Source organism: Salmo salar, chromosome 25 (assembly GCF_965601325.2).
Source record: "Salmo salar chromosome 25, fSalSal1, whole genome shotgun sequence".
Lineage (NCBI taxonomy): Eukaryota > Metazoa > Chordata > Actinopteri > Salmoniformes > Salmonidae > Salmo > Salmo salar.
The window spans coordinates 26,649,252-26,666,811 of NC_138315.1; the positions used below are offsets into that span (position 1 = coordinate 26,649,252).

At 47.1% G+C, this 17,560-nt stretch overlaps 1 protein-coding gene across 1 annotated transcript in view; it reads left to right on the plus strand.

Moving 5' to 3' along the window:
* Positions 1–17,560, plus strand: part of erbb4b (erb-b2 receptor tyrosine kinase 4b) — a 483,415-nt gene that overhangs the window by 414,430 nt on the left and 51,425 nt on the right. The window contains exons 17-19 of the mRNA XM_014173740.3: positions 386–518; positions 9,009–9,131; positions 11,068–11,166. Of these exons, the coding sequence (XP_014029215.3) occupies positions 386–518; positions 9,009–9,131; positions 11,068–11,166 (355 nt within the window). The remainder of the gene's footprint in view (positions 1–385; positions 519–9,008; positions 9,132–11,067; positions 11,167–17,560) is intronic.

The window sequence follows — 17,560 nt, forward strand, 5'->3', positions numbered from 1 at the left end:
ATTTCCTTCCCTTCTTCTTTGAACTTACTGCCTAACTTTGTAACAGGACACTTGTAGATGTTAGATCATGTATTTTGTCAAAGGTTGTAAGCTAAGTAAGAATTGTCCTAATTCTGGTTAGCCAAGTCTGTTGTGACCTCTGGAGTAAGTGCTTATCAGACCTGGGTTTAAATAGTATTTGTATTCTATCAAATATTTTGAGCATTTGATTAAGCCTGCTTGGACTGCCAGATGGATAAAATATTCCATCGGTTCCACTTTACCGGACAGTAGTAGCTCAATCAAGCGCAGCTAAATGATTAGAAAGAAAACAAATAAGAAGGTTTGGTAACTAGTATCCAGTACTGTGGCCCTATCTCACATCTCTCTCCCTCCTCTCCCTCAGGACTCCCCTGATTGCTGCCGGGGTGATAGGGGGCCTCTTCGTCGTGGTCATTGTGGCTCTGAGTGTAGCCGTGTCTGTCCGCAGGAAGAGCATCAAGAAGAAGAGAGCCCTGCGACGCTTCCTCGAGACAGAGGTATGGCGTGTGAACACACACACACACACACACGGGACAAAGGTAAGGGCCTCCTGAGATGTGGATCATAGAAAAAGCTTCCATTGGTCTCATCGAAATATAAGGAATAGGGTGCCTTGGGACACAGACCGAATTTAGAGAACCTCAATAAGAACACAGATTGATTGGTTTGACGTTTCAGTTATAGAGTTCATTATTGGTCAAACATTTTCACAATGGATCTCATGTTACCGATCTCATTATTTATCTTATGTGTATATCTGTTGTATGGTTGTCACTGTTTTTAATTTTGTTTTTATTGTTGAACTCCGACTGCGGAACAAATTTCCTAATTGGGACAATAAAGATATTGTATGATTGATTGATTGAAGGAATAATGAAAGAAAACAGGAGTGAACTGGATCCTACATCCTAGTAGCCTTAGTGAAAACGACGTCACTCACTGCTCTATGAAGAGCTGTAATAGCCTTGTGCTTAATGGTATGTGATGTAGTCTATGATGTGTTCTGTGATGTGTGTAGGGCCACTGGTGGCTGGGGCCCGGGGCTATGAGAACACAGAGAGAGCTTAGGGAATAAACTCACAGAGAGGAGAGGAGGTAGAGAGCATCATCTCCAGCTCAAACGAATCACTTTCTCCTCTGAGGCCTTCCTCCCTCCTTTCTCCTTCCTTCCTTTCTCCCTCCTTTCTCCCTCCTCTTCTTCCTTCCTATCTCCCTCCTCTCTTCCTTCCTATCTCTCTCCTCTCTTCCTCCTATTCTTCCTCTCCTCTCTCCCTCTGTGGCATTTCTCTCTCCTCTCTCCCTCCTCTTTCGTTATTTCTACCTCCCTCATCTTCTACCTCCCTCCTCTCTCCCTCTAACCCTCTCCTCTCTCCCTACTCTCTTCTCTCCACACTCTCTCTCTTTCTCTGTCCCTCCTCTGTGACCTTTCTCCCTTCTCTCTCTGTCGATTCTCATCTCATTTATCCCTCTCTCTCTCTCTCTCCTTCTCTCCCTCTCTTTCTCTCCTCTCCTCTGTGGCCTCTCTCCCTCCTCTCCCTTCTCTCTCCCTCCTTTCCTTTGTTACGGTATAGAACATGAGAACTTCTTTGAAATGGATGTTCTACACAAAAATAGCATCAACCCTGGACCCACTAACATGGAACTCACTCTGAACAAGGCTTCAAAGCAACACAAATACAATACCACATCACACTGTGTTAAATTAACAAGCATCTTTTTGCTCTACTTCTATAGGCAGTGTTCCACTGTATTGTACCTAGTCCATAAATGTGAACAAAACCACCATTACTGTATAACCATTACTATACTCCTGCTTCCTGTTTACAAACAGAAGCTCAAACAGGTAGTACATGTGACGCGCTCCATAGAGAAATTGTGCACCGAAGCAGAGGCTACGCTACAGGACTGCTTTGCTAGCACTGACTGGAATATGTTCCAGGACTCCGCCAATAGCATCGACGAACTAACCACCTCCGTCACCGGCTTCATCAGAAAATGCATCGTCGATGTTGTCCCCACAGTGAAGGTATGCTGCTTCCCCAATCAAAAGCCCTGGATTAACATTGAGGAATGCCCTAAGCTAAAGGACAGAGCTACCACAAACAGGACTATCGCAGCAGACCCTGAGGCTATGGCTGAGGACACAAACGCGCACAAGAAGTCCCACTACGACCTCCGAAGAGCCATCAAACAGGCAAAAGGACAGTATAGGAACAAGGTGGAATCCTATTACACCGGCTCCGATGTCCAACGCGTGTGGCAGGAGCTACAGTCCATTAAGGATTACAAAGGATGCCTCTCTACTAGACGAACTCAACACTTCGACAAGTGCATGAAGGCCCCAGCCATCCCAGAGGAATAGGTGATCCCATTCTCTGAGTCTGATGTGAATAAGGCTTTTAATCTAGTCAACACTCGCAAGGCCGCGAGGCAGGACGGTATTCCAGGCTACGTTCTCAGGGCACGCACAGCCCAGCTGGCAGGCATCTTCACTGTCATTTTCAACCTCTCCTTGTACCAGTCTGTAATCCCCACGTCTCAAGCTGACCCCCATCATTCCTGTTCCCAAGAACTCTCTGAGGCTACCTGCCATAATGACTACAGCACTACCGTCACTGTAGCACTGAGCTCTGTAACCATGAAGTGCTTTGAAAGGCTGGTCATTGCACACATCAATTCCATCATCCCAGACACCCTGGACCCACTCTAATTTCCATACTGCCTCAACATATCTACAGATGATGCAATCTCAATTGCACTCCACACTGCCCTCTCTCACCTGGACAAGAGAAATACCTATGTGAGACTGCCATTCAACAACATAGTTCCCTTTCATCACCAAGGTCGGGACCCTGGGACTGAACACTTCCCTCTGCAACTGGATCCTGGACTTCATGCCGGGCAAACCCTAGGTGGTGAGATTATGTAACAACACCTCTGACACGCTGATCCTCAACACGGGGACCCCCCAGTGGTGTATGCTTAGCCCCCCCCTGTACTCCCTGTTTACCCACCACTATGTGGCCACGCATGACTCCAACTCCATCATCAAGATTGCTGACGACACAAAGGTGGTAGGCCTGATCACCAACAGCGATGAGAAAGCCTACGGGGAGGAGTTCAGAGACCTGGCAGTGTGGTGCCAGGACAACAATCTCTCCATCAACATCAACAAGACCAAGGAGTTGACTCAGGATAGTTGTGAAGAAGTCACGGCAGCACCTATTCTCCCTCAGGAGGCTGAAATAATTAGGCGTGGCCCCTCAGATCCTCAGGAATTTTTACAGCTGCACCATCGAGAGCATTCTGACTGGTTGTATCACCATCTGGTATGGCAACTGCACTGCCCGCTACTGGAAGGCCATACAGAGGATGGTGTGGCCGGCCCAGCGCGTCACTGGGGGCAGCTCTCAGCCATCCAGAATGTACACAAAATATACAAAAGTATGTGGACATCCCTTCAAATTTGTGGATTTGGCTATTTCAGCCACACCCATTGTGTAATGAGGTCTGTGTGTAGCTTGTGTAGAGGAGTCAGGCGCAGGACAGCAGATATGAGTAAATAAACGTAATTTACTCACAATAGGCAAATACAATACAATAAAGCAAGCCCACATAACGGACCGTATAACATACAAACAATCACTCACAAAAAAACCATGGGGGAACAGAGGGTTAAATAATGAACACGTAATTGGGGAAGTGAAACCAGGTGTGTAAAACAAAGACAAAACAAATGGAAAATGAAAAGTGGATCGGCGATGGCTAGAAGGCCGGTGACGTCGACCGCCGAACGCCGCCCGAACAAGGAGAGGGACCGACTTCGGCGGAAGTCGTGACACATTGCTGACAGGTGTATAAAATCAGGCACACAGCCATGCTATCTCCATAGACAAAGATTGGCACTAGAATGGAGATTGGTTCGTAAAATTTCTGCCCTGCTAGAGTTGCCCTGGTCAACTATAAGTGCTGTTATTGTGAAGTGGAAACGTCTAGGAGCAAAAACGGCCAAGCCGCGAAGTGGTAAGCCACACAAGCTCACAAAACGGGACCGCTAATGCTGAAGCGCATAGCTCATAAAAATAGTCTGTCCTCGGTTGCAACGCTCACTACTGAGTTCCAAACTGCCTCTGGAAACAAAGTCAGCACAAGAACTGTTCGTTGTGAGCTTCATGAAATGGGTTTCCATTGCCGAGCCGTCGTTCACAAGCCTGAGATCAAATTGCGCAATGCCAAGTGTCGGCTGGAGTGGTGTAAAGCTCGCTGCCATTGAACTCTGGAGCAGTGGAAACGTGTTCTCTGGAGTGATGAATCAAGCTTTACCATCTGGCAGTCCGACAGACTAATCTGGGTTTGGTGGATGCCAGGAGAACCCTAAATGCTGAGTTTGGTGGAAGAGGATTATTGTCATGGGGCTGTTTTTCATGGTTTAGGCCCCTTAGTTCCAGTGAAGGGAAATCCTAACGCTACAGCATACAATGACATTCTAGACGATTCTGTGCTTCCAACTTTGTAGCAACAGTTTAGGGAAGGCCCTTTCCTGTTTCAGCATGACAATGCCTTCGTGCACAAAGCGAGGTCCATACAGAAATGGTTTGCGAGAAAAATTGCCAAAGACTCCAGACACTCGCGACATGGACTGTTGTCCACACTCCCGTCTGGCAGGCAGAACCGGTGCATCAAGGCTCAGACCAACAGACTCCTGAACAGCTCTTATCCCCTGGCTGTAACACTGTTAAATGGTTAACAACTACTGCTGTCCCTCTTCCACAGACTATCCACACTGACTCTATGCCCATCCAGAGTTCTCTACCCACTCATACACACATACCTTCACTGTCACTCTTACTCACACGCACACACACACACACACACACACACACACACACACACACACACACACACACACACACACACACACACACACACACACACACACACACATTACTACCATTATGCTGCTGATTATTGATTACCATTAGTATTTATCTATTTATCCTGCTACTGGTCACTATTAAGACTGTTTACATGTACAGTTGTATAGTTGTCACCCTTGCACTTTTGTTGACTAATTCTCTATTTCTTGAAATTGAAAAAATGAATTGGTCTCCACATCGTGTTATTGGATTTTCATCATTGCAGAACAAATTTTGACAGTCGGACAGACAGACAGACAGACAGACAGACAGACAGACAGACAGACAGACAGACAGACAGACAGTTACGCTCGTCATAAACATTGGACCAAGGTGCAGCGTGGAAGGCGAACATTATACTTTATTTTCAAATGAACATCGTCAAAACAACAAAATACAAAAACAACCGTAAAGTTCTGCAGGCAACACAGCACCTATGCAAAAACAAGATCCCACAATCTAAGGTGGGAAAAAGGGCTGCCTAAGTATGATCCCCAATCAGAGACAACGACAAACAGCTGTCTCTGATTGGGAACTATACTAGGCCAATAAAGAAATAGAAACATAGATTTCCCACCCTAGTCACACCCTGACCTAACCAAATAGAGAATAAAAGGGATCTCTAAGGTCAGGGCATGACACAGACAGACAGACGGACAGACATGTGTTCAGTCTCCCATGTAGGAGGAGAGGAGAGGGTGATCTGTGTTAACAGACATCAGGGACAGGTTCCATTAAAGCTCTCAGTATCACATAGGGCGGTGTAAGAGCCTGAATGTGCTGGTCTCCTGCCATGTCCTTCTACCCTACACTTACAGCACCATGAAGTGATGGTGCACTGGGCTTTTTACTAGTTATTTCAGTAATGACAAGATTGTGCCTTTTTCCGTTATACCTTACATCACTGCTCTCTCGCACTATCTCCATCCATTCCGCTCCTCTGTGCTGTCTTGATTAGCTGCACACACATACAGTACTGTTCACTGCTTTATTATTATAGAACTCACTGGTTTTATTCAATACTAATTGGCTCAATGCAAAACTCAGTGTCAAGTCAGTTAATTGAAACAATAACAAAGCGGAAACCCAGCCTAGGATTCGTTAAAAAGTTGAGAGATGGCCCTGGAGAAATGTAACCACGCTCAAATTCATAAACAGAGGTATGGATGCAAGGGCTGACCTTCCATGACATCAAAATGATAGTTTTAGACATATTTTACATTTACATTGTTTACAAACATTGGAGTAAAACAAGCTTATATTTTGGATTATGATGGGATACGACAGTTGATCTAAGCTCATGAGGCAATTCTAAATGATATTATTCAATAATCATTGTGTGTATATAATTAATCTATAAGTCAAGAAATGGAGCAACTAAGGATTTTAGCTTTAAATAATAACAAGTAATAACAAACAAGAAATGACTGCTCGAAGGGTCTAAATAAATGGACATCCTAGTAGTCTTGCTCAGGTTTCAGCACCACAGATTAGAGTGGGTTGGTGGACAGCTCCCTCCCGCCCCTTGGAACTACAAGTTCAGCACCTCATCTAGGGGTGTTTTCACATAAAGTCCCATTTAAAAGAACCAATCTCAGTCCTCTTTAAAGTGAACTCTGGGGTAAAAAAAGCAAAATAGCTCAGTTCTCTTTGTATTCACACTGCCCTTGCCTTTGAATGAGAACTGAAATCCATCTCTGAACTTTTGACATCTCACTTCACCTATGTTGTGGTCCAAGTCCTCTTTGCATTCACATTGCTATGTTTAGAAAGGAACCAAGATCTTTTTCCAACATTCACTCAATGTTTTTTTGCAAAGTTCAGGACAAGCCATTCCATCAGAATATGCTATCGGACAGCTAGATATTGTACATACTTACCTTTTGGAAGCTAATAGATTGCATTTAAATAATTGTAATCAGAAGATAATATTAACATGGAAATATTATTAGTAACAGAATAAATAGCAGAAGAATAACAGCAGATTGAATAATGATGTAATTGAAAATGTTTGCTACTGCCCCTTTAAGAGCTGAAATTTATTCTGTATACTATGTTGTGATTCTCACCAAATATGTTGTCTTTTCACGCTATTCAAACCCCACTATCGAATAAACACTTTATGAAACTCTCTTAGCCTATACATCACATATTGCAAACAAATAATCTTGAACTAAAAACTCCATACATATTTTGGAATTTCTGTGCATCCTTGACAATCGCTAATCAATATGCAAAAACAGCACACGTTTATTTCTGAGAACCTGCACATCACCATCTTCTCTCTTTTGTGGAACCAATGTGGGGGGTTGTGGCAGGGGAAACAGTGCTGCAGTAGTCTAGCGTGTGGTGCAGGAATAATGACAAGCGAGCCTGGGGAGCTTTGTGTTCACATTGCCCTAAAAAAAGGGAACCGGGCCACGGAATTCAAGCGAACCGAACTCCGAACACCTCTAGAGGTGGTCTCAGTTCGGTTTGCTTCAGGGGCTCTTTTGAGGGTTCTGAATTCCTTTGGAGTGTTCACACTGCACCAAAACATTCAAAACAATTGGCTGAAATCGACCAAGTGTGAAAATACCCTAACAGACAGCTCCCTACAGTCTGGGGCGAAGGTGAGGTTGCTGGCTGTGTGTGGCCCTCTGGTTCATCACAACAGTCTGATTAAAAAACAATAGCTGTTCTTTATTTAAATGGTATTTTGAATCAGCCTTGCAGGAGAGGACAGAGAAGAGAGAAGGGGAGAAGGGGAAGGAGAGGGAGAGGGGGAACAAAGAGGAAAGGAGAGGGGGAAGAGGAAGAAGAGGGGGAGGAAAGAGATAATGACAGATAAGGAAGGGGCAGGGAAGATGGGAGAGGAAGGAGAGAGGGAAGGAGAGGGGGAAAGAGAGGGGGAGGAAAACAGACAGAAAGGGAAAGGGGGAAGGAGAAGGAGAAGCGGAGGAGAGAGGAAAGAAGGAGAGGGGGAAGAGGAAGAAGAGGGGGAGGGAGAGGGGGACGAAAAAGATATGGAAGGACATCCATCCCACCTTCTCTGTCCCTTCCCTGTCCTTCTATATCTCTTTCCTCCCTCTCCCCCTATTCTTCCTCTTCCCCATCCTTCTTTCCTCTCTACCCCCTCTCTTTCTCCCTCTCTTTCCCCTCCCCCTCTTTCCTCTTCTCTGTCCTCTCCTGCAAGCCTGATTCAGAATTCCAATAAAATAAAGAACAGCTATGTTTTTTTAATTAGAGTGTTGTGATGAGCCAGAGGACAGGGCCGAAGCAGAGGAGAGCTGATTTACTTCTTCTCCCTTTCTCTATCTCTCTCCCTCCCTCGCTTTCTCTCTCTCTTTTTCTTCCATCTCTCGCTGTCTCTCTTTCTCTCTCTCTCTGCTCCTTCCCCCTCTCTCTCTCTCGCGCTCTCTCTCGCGCTCTCTCTCCACTCTCTTTTCTTTCTTTTTCTTTCTCCCTCTCCCTCGATCTCTCTCTCCCCTCCTTCCCTCTCTTTTTCTCTCTTTCGCTCGCTTCCTCTCTCTATATCTCCCCTCCCTCCCTCTATCTTTCTCTCTCCACTTTCTATATATCTCTCTTCCTTTCTTTGTCTCTCTCTTTTTCTCCCTCTGTCTCTTTCTCTGTTCCCCTCTATGAACCTCTTTCTCACACCTTTCTTTCCCTCACTTTCCACCTCGCTCTCTCTCCCTCCCTATCCCTCTCTCCCTTCCGGTGGATTCATTGTTCTCCACTTGAAAGATAATGAAACTACGAGAGCCTATACTCCTCTTCAACTGTTGCTATTATCCACCCCCTCGTTCTCTCCATCTCTCCCTGTTCTCCATCTCTTTCCCGCTCTCTTCCCCTCTTGTTTTATATTTGTCACTGTTGCCTCTCTGGTAAGTCTTTTTGAAAGTTTATCTTCGGAAGATGAAAGAGTGCCATACCCATGGGAGATGTGACTGGTTGGTTTCTTAATAGCATGCTAGATTGATTGGTTAATTGGTTGATTGACTGGTAACGGAGTGAGGGACTAACATATTTCTGATTGATTCATTGACTGTTTATTTGACTGATGAGTTGATTGATTGTTTCTCCCTATAGCTGGTGGAGCCCCTGACACCTAGTGGTACAGCCCCTAACCAGGCCCAGCTCCGCATCCTCAAAGAGACTGAACTCAAGAGGGTCAAGATACTGGGCTCGGGGGCCTTCGGCACCGTCTATAAGGTATCAACTTATCACATACACTCACATGCACTCACACAGCTACAACCACTTTTTTTGCACTTTTTTTGCAGTCAGAAAGAAGGAGATGTTTCAAGGTGGAGGGTGGGAGAGAGAGAATGATAGGGAGCCTGGGGAGATGGGGAGATGATAACAGGAAATGAGAATGGAGGGAAAGAGGGAGGGAGATAGGGAGGGAGGAATGGAAGCAGACGGGAGAGTTGCCATAGGCGCATAGTAAGGATAACATGCAAATCCAGGCCAGGTCTGCTGTGACTCAAGCAGGAGAGAGGATAAGAGCAGAGAGATAGCCCTGAACTATGGTATTTCTCACAGTGTAAGAGGTCTGAACTAGTGTATGTCTCACAGTGTAAGAGGTCTGAACTACTGTATGTCTCACAGTGTAAGAGGTCTGAACTACTGTATGTCTCACAGTGTAAGAGGTCTGAGCTACTGTATGTCTCACAGTGTAAGAGGTCTGAACTACGGTATGTCTCACAGTGTAAGAGGTCTGAGCTACTGTATGTCTCACAGTGTAAGAGGTCTGAACTACGGTATGTCTCACAGTGTAAGAGGTCTGAGCTACTGTATGTCTCACAGTGTAAGAGGTCTGAACTACTGTATGTCTCACAGTGTAAGAGGTCTGAACTACGGTATGTCTCACAGTGTAAGAGGTCTGAGCTACTGTATGTCTCACAGTGTAAGAGGTCTGAACTAGTGTATGTCTCACAGTGTTAGAGGTCTGAACTACTGTATGTCTCACAGTGTAAGAGGTCTGAACTAGTGTATGTCTCACAGTGTAAGAGGTCTGAACTACTGTATGTCTCACAGTGTAAGAGGTCTGAACTACTGTATGTCTCACAGTGTAAGAGGTCTGAACTACTGTATGTCTCACAGTGTAAGAGATCTGAACTAGTGTATGTCTCACAGTGTAAGAGGTCTGAACTAGTGTATGTCTCACAATGTAAGAGGTCTGAACTACTGTATGTCTCACAGTGTAAGAGGTCTGAACTAGTGTATGTCTCACAGTGTAAGAGGTCTGAACTAGTGTATATCTCACAATGTAAGAGGTCTGAACTAGTGTATGTCTCACAGTGTAAGAAGTCTAAACTAGTGTATGTCTCACAGTGTAAGAGGTCTGAACTACTGTATGTCTCACAGTGTAAGAGGTCTGAACTACTGTATGTCTCACAGTGTAAGAGGTCTGAACTACTGTATGTCTCACAGTGTAAGAGGTTTGGACTAGTGTATGTCTCACAGTGTAAGAGGTCTGAACTACTGTATGTCTCACAGTGTAAGAGGTCTGAACTAGTGTATGTCTCACAATGTAAGAGGTCTGAACTAGTGTATGTCTCACAATGTAAGAGGTCTGAACTAGTGTATGTCTCACAGTGTAAGAGGTCTGAACTAGTGTATGTCTCACAGTGTAAGAGGTCTGAACTACTGTATGTCTCACAATGTAAGAGGTCTGAACTATGTCTCACAATGTAAGAGGTCTGAACTAGTGTATGTCTCACAGTGTAAGAGGTCTGAACTACTGTATGTCTCACAATGTAAGAGGTCTGAACTATGTCTCACAATGTAAGAGGTCTGAACTAGTGTATGTCTCACAGTGTAAGAGGTCTGAACTAGTGTATGTCTCACAGTGTAAGAGGTCTGAACTACTGTATGTCTCACAATGTAAGAGGTCTGAACTAGTGTATGTCTAGAAACCACAGTGTCTGACTTTGTGACTCAGCGGCTGTGTAGTCTTAGCTCCCCTGTTCCCACTTCTCCTCTCCCCTTTTTTACAAATGGTTATTGTTCCCTTCATGTAACTCACCTCTCCTGCCCTCCACCTCTCCTCTCCCTCTCCTTCTCTCCTCTCCTATCATCCCATCTAACTTACTCCCCATCTCTCCACCCTCCTCTCCCCCTCTCTCCTCCTCTCCCCCCTCAGGGTATCTGGGTGCCGGAGGGTGAGACAGTGAAGATCCCGGTGGCCATCAAGATCCTGAACGAGGCAACGGGACCCAAGGCTAACGTGGAGTTCATGGACGTGAGTGTTTTACTGGCTCCGTAGAGACCCCATACACTACACCACCACCGCCACACACCACAGGCTCACAGTACCTATGGCTGACGACAGTACGATTCCCCAGTCATTCATAAAACATTCAGCACTCTTTTATTTCAAAAGGAAAAATGGATGTTAACAATCTAATGATGTTATCTACTACTACATCTGTGATGCAACCTCAATGAAATCCCTCCTAGCGACCCATTTCCACTGTGTTTTAATCTATTACGGCGTTGTTATATTTGTACTTTTATCAATCTTGCTTTGATGTGTGGAGACACGTGCGTGCATGTACATTGTGTGTGTGTGGGTGTGTGTGGGTGTGTGTGTGGGTGGGTGTGACACGTAGCACGTGTCTTAGAAGGCGATCTTAGCGATGGCCCCCAGGAGGAGCCAGAGGCAGGCTGGGTATTTCCCACAGTGCATCATCAGCTGAGTGTCATGCTAATGAGCTTTCCCTTCCTTCGCTTCATCCCTCCTATCTCTCTCCTCCTCTCATTATCCTCTTTTCTCCCCTCCTCTCTTCCCCTCTCCAAGAGAGGAATCAATGGGGCTCAGCAGACCTGGTTTCAAAAACTATTTGAAATAAAAAAATGAATTGCTTTACCCTGCCTGGAGTGGATTATTATATTGGTTCAATGGCATCAGGCAGGCTAAATTAAGCACAGTATTTGAAATTATTTTAAATAGTAGTTGAACCCAGGCCCAGCGCTCTCTGCTGCCGTGGCTGATGGGATAGCTGCCTGTCAACTGGAGGACAGCATGAGGGAGGAGGGGGGACGAAGGGGGAGGAGGACCTTCAGATGTCTTTGACTAAACAGGAGGGGTCAATGTGGAGAGGTAGGGGAGGGGAGACTCAGCCTGCGTTCCAAATGGCATCTTATTCACTATCACAGGAGGCTGCTGAGGACAGGATGGCTCATCATAATGGCTGGGATGGAGCGAATGGAATGGCATCAACCATATGGAAACTGTGTTTGATGTATTTGAAACCATTCCACTCATTCCGCTCAAGCCGATACCACGAGCTCATCCTCCCCAATTAAGGTGCCACCAGCCTTCTGTGTTCCCTATATAGTTCCCTGCCCTATGGGTCCTGGTAAAAGGTAGTGCACTATAAAGGGAATAGGGTGCCATTTGGGACGCAAACTCACACGGCTGGAGAGACAGGCTTCAGACTGAGGAGGCTTTTGAAGGAGTTGCCTCCCTCCTCTTTCCTCCCTCCTCTTTCCTCTCTCCTCTTTCCTCTCTCCTCTGTCCTCCCTCCTCTTTCCTCCCTCCTCCCTCCTCCCTCCTCCGTCCTCCATCTTCTGTCCTCGCTCCTCTGTCCTCCCTCCTCTTTCCTCTCTTCTCTGTCCTCCCTCCTCTGTCCTCCCTCCTCTTTCCTCTCTTCTCTGTCCTCCCTCCTCTGTCCTCCCTCCTCTTTCCTCTCTCCTCTTTCCTCCCTCCTCTGTCCTCCCTCCTCTTTCCTCTCTCCTCTGTCCTCCCTCCTCTGTCCTCCCTCCTCTTTCCTCCCTCCTTTGTCCTCCCTCCTCTGTCCTCCCTCCTCTTTCCTCCCTCCTCTGTCCTCCATCTGCTCTCCTCCCTCCACCCTCCTCCCTCCGCGCTTCTCCCTCTGTTCTCCTCCCTCCGATCTCCTCCCTCCGCCATGGAGGATTTAGGAAGAGGAGGCAGCACAGCTTCTTCATTTAAACAGCAATCAAAACGCAGTGGCACATGTCTTCAGATTGGACGTGGAGACACACACACACGCACACACAGACACACACAACACACACACAACATGCACACACAACACACACAACACACACACAACACACATGCACACACACAACACACACACGGACACACACGGACGTGGAGATGGCCCCTGGCGATGTTTGGCCAATGAGCAGCAGCCCTGTTTACTCCTGTAGCTAGCAGCATAGCAGGAGGATGAATACTCATTAATTAAGAAGACTGTCAGCAACATGGTAGTCTGGACCACTGTTGGTGTGTGTGTGTGTGTGTGTGTGTGTGTGTGTGTGTGTGTGTGTGTGTGTGTGTGTGTGTGTGTGTGTGTGTGTGTGTGTGTGTGTGTGTGTGTGTGTGTGTGTGTGTGTGTGTGTGTGTGTGTGTGTGTGTGTTACCGGCAGGGCACCAGTGTGAGTTATTCCTTTTGAAGGCCTAAGCACATCTCTGGACCACATCTCTGCCATAATAAACCTAGTTGTCTAGACCGAGACAATGACATGTCATATCCCTCTCTCTGTTAAAGGAGTTAGTTTTGGTTTGTTCAACTGTTTAGAAGACACACGTAGACGACACACGTAGAAGACACACGTAGAAGACACGCGTAGAATACACACGTAGACGACACACGTAGACGACACACGTAGACGACACACGTAGAAGACACACGTAGACGACACACGTAGACGACACACGTAGACGACACACGTAGACGACACACGTAGAAGACACACGTAGACGACACACGTAGACGACACACGTAGACGACACACGTAGAAGACACACGTAGACGACACACGTAGACGACACACGTAGAAGACACACGTAGACGACACACGTAGAAGACACACGTAGACGACACACGTAGACGACACACGTAGACGACACACGTAGAATACACACGTAGACGACGCGCGTAGAATACACGCGTAGACGACACGCGTAGACGACACGCGTAGACGACACGCGTAGAATACACGCGTAGACGACACACGTAGACGACACACGTAGAATACACACGTAGACGACACACGTAGAATACACACGTAGACGACACACGTAGAAGACACACGTAGAAGACACACGTAGAAGACGCGTAGAAGACACGCGTAGAAGACACGCGTAGAAGACGCGTAGACGAGACGCGTAGAAGACACGCATAGAAGACACGCATAGAAGACGCGTAGAAGACACGCGTAGAAGACACGCGTAGAAGACGCGTAGAAGACACGCGTAGAAGACACGCATAGAAGACGCGTAGAAGACACGTGTAGAAGACACGCGTAGAAGACACGCGTAGAAGACACGCGGAGAAGACGCAAACTCACACGGCTGGAGAGACAGGCTTCAGACTGAGGAGGCTTTTGAAGGAGTTGCCTCCCTCCTCTTTCCTCCCTCCTCTTTCCTCAGAAGACACGCGTAGAAGACACGCGTAGAAGACACGCGTAGAAGACCCGTAGAAGACACGCGTAGAAGACACACGTAGAAGACGCGTAGAAGACACGTGTAGAAGACCCGCGTAGAAGACCCGCGTAGAAGACCCGCGTAGAAGAGACGCGTAGAAGACACGGGTAGAAGACACGCGTAGAAGACACGCGTAGAAGACGCGTATAGAAGACGCGTAGAAGACACGCGTAGAAGACACGCGTAGAAGACACGCATAGACGACACACTTAGAAGACACACGTAGAAGACACGGGTAGAAGACGCGTAGAAGACACGCATAGAAGACACGCATAGACGACACACTTAGAAGACACACGTAGAAGACACGGGTAGAAGACGCGTAGAAGACACGCATAGAAGACACGCATAGACGACACACTTAGAAGACACGCGTAGAAGACACGCATAGACGACACACTTAGAAGACACACGTAGAAGACACGGGTAGAAGACGCGTAGAAGACACGCATAGAAGACACGCATAGACGACACACTTAGAAGACACACGTAGAAGACACGCGTAGAAGACACGCGTAGAAGACACGCATAGACGACACACTTAGAAGACACACGTAGAAGACACGGGTAGAAGACGCGTAGAAGACACGCGTAGAAGACACGCGTAGAAGACACGCGCAGACGACACGCGTAGACGACACGCGCAGAAGACACGCGTAGACGACACGCGTAGAAGACACGCGTAGACGACACGCGTAGACGACACGCGTAGACGACACGCGTAGAAGACACGTAGAAGACACGCGTAGAAGACACGCGTAGAAGACACGCGTAGAAGACACGCATAGAAGACGCGCATAGAAGACGCGTAGACAACACACGTAGAAGACACACGTAGAATACACACGTAGACGACACACGTAGAAGACACACGTAGAAGACACGCGTAGAAGACACGCGTAGAAGACACGCGTAGACGACACACGTAGAATACACACGTAGAAGACACGGGTATAAGACACGCGTAGAAGACACGCGTAGAAGACACGCGTAGACGACACGCGTAGAAGACACGCGTAGACGACACGCGTAGAAGACACGCGTAGAAGACACACGTAGAATACACGGGTAGAAGACACGGGTAGAAGACACGCGTAGAAGACACGCGTAGAAGACACGCGTAGACGACACGCGTAGAAGACACGCGTAGAAGACACGCGTAGACGACACGCGTAAACGACACGCGTAGAAGACACGCGTAGAAGACACGCGTAGAAGACACGCGTAGACGACACATGTAGAAGACACGCGTAGAAGACACGCGTAGACGACACGCGTAGAGGACACGCGTAGAAGACCCGCATAGAAGACGCGTAGAAGACACGCGTAGAAGACACATAGACTACACACGTAGAAGACACGCGTAGACGACACGCGTAGAAGACACGCGTAGAAGACACGCGTAGACGACACGCGTAAACGACACGCGTAGAAGACACGCGTAGAAGACACGCGTAGAAGACACGCGTAGACGACACACGTAGAAGACACGCGTAGAAGACACGCGTAGACGACACGCGTAGAGGACACGCGTAGAAGACACGCATAGAAGACGCGTAGAAGACACGCGTAGAAGACACATAGACTACACACGTAGAAGACACGCGTAGAAGACACGCGTAGAAGACGCGTAGAAGACACGCGTAGAAGACACGCGTAGAAGACGCGTAGAAGACACGCGTAGAAGACACGCGTAGAGGACACGTAGAAGACACGCGTAGAAGACACGTAGAAGACACGCGTAGAAGACACGCGTAGAAGACACGTAGAAGACACGCGTAGAAGACACGTAGAAGACACGCGTAGAAGACACGCGTAGAAGACACGCGTAGAAGACACGTAGAAGACACGCGTAGAAGACACGCGTAGAAGACACGCGTAGAAAACACACGTAGAAGACACACGTAGAAGACACACTTTGACGACACACTTTGACGACACACGTAGAAGACACACTTTGACGACACACGTAGAAGACACACTTAGAAGACACACTTTGACGACACGCGTAGAAGACACACTTTGACGACACGCGTAGACGACACGCGTAGAAGACACGCGTAGAAGACGCGTAGAAGACACGCGTAGACGACACGCGTAGAAGACACGCGTAGAAGACACGCGTAGAAGACACACGTAGACGGCACACGTAGACGGCACACGTAGACGACACACGTAGAATACACACGTAGAAGACACACTTTGACGACACACGTTGAAGACACACGTAGAAGACACACGTAGACGGCACACGTAGACGGCACACGTAGAAACACACGTAGAAGACACACGTAGAAGACACACACTGATGAAGAATGGAATCCACACAGCAGAACGCTCACATTCACACTCATCAATGCAAACAGTAATAGGCCACTGCTTCCATAGATCTTTCCACACATGCTAATATGTAGCATTAGGTTAGCAGTTCTCAGTCGTTGCATCATCGTGAACAAGATCATGTTGTCACTATACACATAACAAATTCACAGCTATCAATATATCATGCGTGTGGGAAAATGTTCAAGTATGTCTGTGTGTTTTTGTGTTTGTGTGTGCTTGTGTCATGTGTGTTTTTCTATTCTAAGCCTATGCTGTAGAATTATAGCTCCCCCACTACACACAGTCACACACAAAAATGATAGATGAACCTCTTTACCATGTAGATTTACAGGGGAGGAAGCTGTTCTACAGGCAGGCTCAGTTAAAAGCAGACAGAGTGGCCCTTCTCTCCCCTTCTCTCCCTCTGTCAATCCCCCTGATTTAAGATCGTGGAGATGTAGGGCCTTAGATTGTAGTAGATCTGCAGCTGATAACTAAGGATTGGATTATTCAAGTGCAGTGAAGCAGTGATCATAAATCCAAGATGTGTCTCAAACTGCACCCTATGCCCTGTGTAGTACACTACTTGTTTTTACCAAAGTCCTGTGGGTTTCCATATGGGCCCTTGTCAAAGGTAGTGCATTATAAAGGGAAAACGGTGCCATTTGGGCTGCAGTCCCAACTCTCTCTCTCTGAGCCGTATGCACTATACTATACTTTCCTGCCTGCTCTCTCTGTATAACACCATCACTGTCATGGGATACAACGTGGCAATAGCCTGGTTGAATTGATGTTGTATTTGTGTGTGGGGTTGTGAGGTTGGCTGTACTGCTGGGGGCTGTGAGTGCTAGTGTGT